Raw genomic sequence first — 6,000 nt, forward strand, 5'->3', positions numbered from 1 at the left:
TCTCTCTCTCTCTCTCTCTCTCACTCTCTCTACTTCACCAAACCAGCTGGTTCTAGAGAAAAGGCAGTTGCCACTTATATATATGTTTGTCTTACATAATTCCTCTCATTTATATCAAACATATATTATATTCATTAGGACAGCTACTCATATTACATGTATATATATAATATGATCACATGCACACATAGCAAACATACATATGCATGTATACATGTGCATAAAAATATATAAACATGTACACATACATATATAATGTGAATGAATATATTTATGTATGCATATGTGTGTGTGTGTGTATATATATATCTATATATATATATATATATATAGGTATGTGTTTATGTATATATATATATATACACATGTACACATGCACATATATATATATATGGCATGAAGGTTCCTTGTTCAAGTGTACATAGAAATCGTTCATTGGTAATGCTGGGATCCTTAATTATTAAGAAAACTCTGAAAATATATTGCCTTTGAAGTCTATATAGAGTGAACCATTGGCTGAGTTGGTAAATTGTTTTCTTTTTATCAGAGTTTTGAATATTTCCCATAAAACACAAGACTTGAAGTGTGAAAATGTTACTTTTAGCTACTATCTAACCCTCTTCTCCAGGTATTAGAATACAGTTACTAATAATTATTGAGTATATTTAGTTACAAATCAAAGCCAAAAAATCAACATAACAATCATTTAAAATATTACATTGGTTAAATATCAAGTTTGGCTGAATATGAAATATAGACTGAATACATTTTTAATTTAAGAACGACATTATATGCTTAACTGAGAAAAACAAGGTTGAGTGACTGCTTATCTTATGTATATAGAAAAAGGTTCTTATTAAACTGTTTGACAGTATAAAATCGCCATTTAGCCCTCCACTCAACTGCAGACAAGGCCTATAATTCTGTGAGCCTTATGTTAGCTACATAGCCAGCAGTGTTGACCACCATTTTTGAAACATGGAATATAGAGTATGTCAGGCTTCTATTCATGTGTTGGAAATCAGTTTGGCATTGTGTGCTAATGAGTGGCTCTTGTGGGCTTGCGATCAGCTGGATGCTGGGATCCATTTGTATAATTCTAGTTTGATACAAAACTTTCATAACACCTTGTGGCATGGTTTCAATGTAATCCATATGCTTTTATTATGGATGATTAGTAATGAAACTCCAGCAAAAAAATTGAACTTCAATTTCACTATAATAGTGCCTGATTTTCAAATATTTAATAACAAATAATGGATATAAAGACACAATTTTAGATTCTAACACAACTGTATCCTTTTTGCTGTGTCTGATTTGGTATATACATTTTGATCACAGTTTCAACTGTGTTTTTTTTCTTTTTATATATATAGCAAAGAGTGATTACATGGAAAAAAAAGTATTCCATAATTACAGAAACACTTTCACTCTACACCATTCCATCAAGTAAAAAATATTACACTAGTTGCAACTTAGTAACAGTCAAAAGACCGTTGATCATTTAGGAATTCATACACACAAAATGGCTACCCAGAATATCCACTTGTTTAGTTTTAGGTGATGAGCCAAGGAGATGTAAATGTCAGATTAACATAACAATTAACATTTATACAAACAGGGACACAGATGACGATGTACTTTTCCTTTAGACGTCATTCAGTTCAGCACCAGTTGGGGGCCATTGTCTGTGTTACAGGTGAAATGAATGATATTCTGCCTCCATTTAATATCCTCATAAAACCAACATTGGGTTAACAACCCTCAGCTTTCAGTATTGCCTTCTCAATTCATACAGTTAAGTTACTTTTCACACGTCTCTTCACTGATCCATTACCAATTTAATAGTTTTCAATTCTTCGTTAGTTATGAGAATCCTTTCTTTCAGTTGAATCTACACCTGTAGCATCAATGGCTTTAAGAAGATGAACAATGATAGTGTTGACAACTTGATCTTAAGCAGTTTTATCACCCAGATTATCAAATTAAGTCTTCACAGAGTGAAACGTTTCTGTAAGTATACAAAAATGGGACATATATGTATGTATGTACATATATTTATATTTGAGATATGTATATATATACATACACACATGTATGTGTGTGTGTATATATATATATATATATATATATATATATATATATATATATATACACACACATATATATATATATATATATATATATATATATATATATATATATATATAAAAAGATTATATACATACATGTATATATGTGTGTGCATACGAGTATACATATATACATACACACACATTTGAATGTGTGTATAGATATATATTCATATATACATATATATATACACATTTATGTCTATGTATGTATCTGTATGATTGCATACATATATATGTAATGCATATATATATACATGCATTGCATGTATATACACACATATAGATATACATATGTATGGTATATATGGTATATATATATATATATATAAAATATATATATACATACATATATTTGTATATATAAGTATTTATATAGATGTATATGTGTGTATGTATATATATATATATATCCAATTTTTCAATGCAAAGATTCTTTTCAGTACATTTTTGTAAAGTGAAAGCAGATTTCCCACAAAACTTTCCATCCTTGGTCATGATAACTAAGTACTTGGAGGTACTAGTTTTTCTATCTATCAGTCTACCTAGACTTCTATTATATACGTATGAATTTACATACATATATACACAGACACATGTATATTTGTGTAATGTATTACACATATATACATATCTGTATACTATGTATATTTTTTATTGTTTTGTTTCGTTTTTTTTTTTAATGAAATTAATAACAACTGATTAAAATAAGGATTGATGAGTGGCAGGCAATGTAATATGATTTGCTTGCATATATTTTTCTGGAAAGACTGAAGGCAAACTGAAAGCTAAGTTCTCTTACATACACCTAAATACAAACATACACATTTTAGATACTTCATTCATTTTGTTTGTTTGCTTTAACTTTAAACTCGTTTGCCTTCTCTTTCTCATGATGGGTTTGGGGAGTTGAATAATAACAATATATTTTTAGCATCTTTTTTTTTTTTCCTTCAGAGCATGACTGGGAAAAGTGCAGGCATCATGTACCAAACAGCTATTGGCGAAAGGGAAAGCCTCTTTCCACATTTTACTTCATTTCTCATTGCTTCCTGGAAACATTCATTTGATAGTGATGATTACTTATTTAAAATGACTTCTTCTTATTGTCACCGGATGGACAAATATGAACTAAGAAACAATAGCATGATCTTGTAGGAATATGACCAACATCTATTGTCCAGGATGAATGCTGTGTCCACTTGTAATAGATTACACAATCCTAAGAACACAAATTTGTGAGTTACTCCTCCAGGTTATGGTCTGAAGATATGTTGGCATGCCACTGTAATGAATCCAGAAACCTCCTAATTTTAAGGAGGAAACTGGAGCAGCCAAGGATATCCCAGGAATCCAGGTAGGAGGGAAGTGAGTAGGGGTTGTTTCTATTTACATAGCGGATTCACGCACATTTTCTTCATTGTCTCCAAGGTATACACCACTTTCACTGCTCTGTAGCCAGGAGGCGCTACGGTGCATGTCCTTAACGGTACAGTTGTGATGCTCGGGCCACGGGGAAGATGAGCTCGTTGTCTGATAGATCCTCAAAATAGGGACCTTGCTTTCATGAAAGACGTAATAGTTTATGACTTGTGCAACTGCATGACTCAAAAACATGCCACAGGCGAGGAACAGAAGCAGATATACACTGTGGAACACCATCTGTCGGCTCGCTAGCTCTGTACTTGTGAGGTTATTTTGGAGGAGCTGGACCGAGACCTCTTGAAGAATTCCTGGAAGATAAATGTTTTCTAATTAGTCATCATTTTCAAATAAAAACAGGTTTAACTTAACATCTCAATATATAAAGAAGAAATACAAATTATTGTAAGTTTAAATAATATGAAATAGATAGAAATTAGGTTTAAAGCATAAAATTAAACAGTAAATGATAGCAAATTATCAGTACTTAATTGAATAGTATTCAAGTTCTTTTATACTAAATATCTTGACTGGAATTTTTCTAATAAGTACATAACAATAAAACTTATTTTTAAGATGAGTTGTTTATAAATATATAATAAAAGAATATGGTGGCAATAATTCAATGTTTAAGAAATAATATTTTTGATTTTCTAAGATACTAACCATCATAAAACTGTGGCTGGATGGACATGAAGTTACACGAGGTAATTGTGGTGGTAGGAAGTGATGGTGGCGAGCTACATGAAGTCTGTGATGATGAAGATGATGTGTTTCCCATAATGTTGCAGATATCTTCCAAAACTTTATTTAAAAGCTGCCTCTATAAAAAATCAAATGAAATGAAATTGAGATTATTAAAATATGAACATTTTTCTGATTTATAACTAGGTCGCATCATAATTTGCCAATATATACCATATTTCTCTAAATATCTTGCACATATCTATAGGGACCTTTGCAGCAAATAGTTATATTTAACTTTAATATATCACTTCTAATATTTCTTTTTTATTAATTCTAATTTAAAAGTAGAAACCAATAAAATAATCTACAATTCTTCTAATCAACAAACACCCTTTCCCTAACAAATGTTAAACAAATGAACACTTCAGTAAAGGCTTTTTTAGGACATAGGTCATTTATCTTTTACTTGTTTCTGTTATTGGACTGTGGCTGTACCCGGACGTCACCTTGAAGGGTTGAGTAAAATTGACCCCAATATTCATTTTAAAACCTCGTACTTATTTTATTGGTTCCTTTTTGCCAAACCACCAAGTTAAGGGGATACACACAAACCAACACTGATTGTTAAGCAGTGGAAGGACACTCACACACGCAAAAGGCTTCTTTTAGTTTCTGTTAACCAAATCTATTCACAAAACTTTGGTCTATAGTGGACAATACTTGCTCAGCATGATACAGTGGGATTGAATGCAACAGCACAATGTTGGAAAAGAAGCTTCTTACATATAAATTTAAACAAAAAAAGCAGAAGCTTATGACCAACATTAAAAAAAAAACACACTTTGAGCTAATGACAGCCTCTGCATAATCACTTAATCTGCTCAAAATAGCAATCTAATTTCCCTTGTTTCATCTCACTGTCTTTAAAGCAAAAGGCCACATAATCCTATATATATATACTATGCCTGAAAGAAAAAGGCAGGATGGTCAAAGTCGAATTTTGATCATAGGTCTGCTCAGTCAGCACTGTTACAGATGCTATGTTATGTTTTGATGTAAGAGGTTAACAAGTCAAAGAAAATATAACAACAGGAGCACTAGCCTTCTGGCTAAATGATTAAGTTACCATGAGGAAATGAAATTCCTAACTCATAAGGAAAGTCACCAAAACACAGGGTTTGCATGGTACATATACACTTGTGTTTCTAGTACCTCAGTTAACAACATAAGAAACAATGTCCAATAATTAGAAGAATAATACAAACTCGATAATACAAACAAAAAAAAAAAAGTCAAACGTTACACAGTGTTTCACTGAGTGTATCTAAGTAGACAGTGTCAAGATTAACAAAATGTTTAAGATTAATCATAGTCTAATTTGTCTGCAGTTAAGACCTTTAAGTATAGATGTAAACTTGGATTCCAGTTCCCAGATTTCATAAGCAATATATATCAAAGAAATAATAGTCCAATTTCAAAATTTCTATAGTTATACCTGTTTCATAATAAGGGTGTCATATATATATATATATATAAATACACTCACACACACACACATATATATATATATGTACACACACATATATATACACACATATGTATATGTGTGTATATATATATATATACATCATCATCATTTAAGGTCTGCTTTCCAGGCTGGCATGGGTTGGACGATTTGACTGAGGACTGGCGAACCAGATGGCTGCACCAGGCCACAGAGTTTCTACAGCTGGATGCCCTTTCTAATGCCAACCACTCC

The 6,000-nt window shown here is 31.4% G+C and overlaps 1 protein-coding gene and 1 long non-coding RNA gene across 11 annotated transcripts in view; one reads left to right on the forward strand and one right to left on the reverse strand.

The window, feature by feature from the left end:
* LOC106874554 (uncharacterized) overlaps window positions 1-6,000 on the forward strand; it is a 371,224-nt gene that overhangs the window by 297,847 nt on the left and 67,377 nt on the right. The gene's annotated exons all lie outside the window — the stretch shown is intronic.
* Window positions 2,256-6,000, reverse strand: part of LOC106874729 (uncharacterized) — a 379,303-nt gene continuing 375,558 nt past the window's right edge. For 6 of the 9 annotated variants that reach the window (XM_052966437.1, XM_052966439.1, XM_052966438.1 and 3 more), the window contains 2 exons: window positions 4,221-4,377; window positions 2,257-3,865 (listed from right to left, as the gene is read on the reverse strand). In XM_052966437.1, coding sequence (XP_052822397.1) covers window positions 3,522-3,865; window positions 4,221-4,377 — 501 coding nt within the window. In that variant the 3' untranslated portion in view covers window positions 2,257-3,521. Of the gene's footprint in view, window positions 3,866-4,220; window positions 4,378-6,000 lie in introns of all 9 variants that reach the window. The other 3 variants (XM_052966442.1, XM_052966441.1, XM_052966436.1) reach the window with 2 other exon arrangements.

This window comes from Octopus bimaculoides, chromosome 3, assembly GCF_001194135.2.
Source record: "Octopus bimaculoides isolate UCB-OBI-ISO-001 chromosome 3, ASM119413v2, whole genome shotgun sequence".
Classification (NCBI taxonomy): Eukaryota; Metazoa; Mollusca; class Cephalopoda; order Octopoda; family Octopodidae; genus Octopus; species Octopus bimaculoides.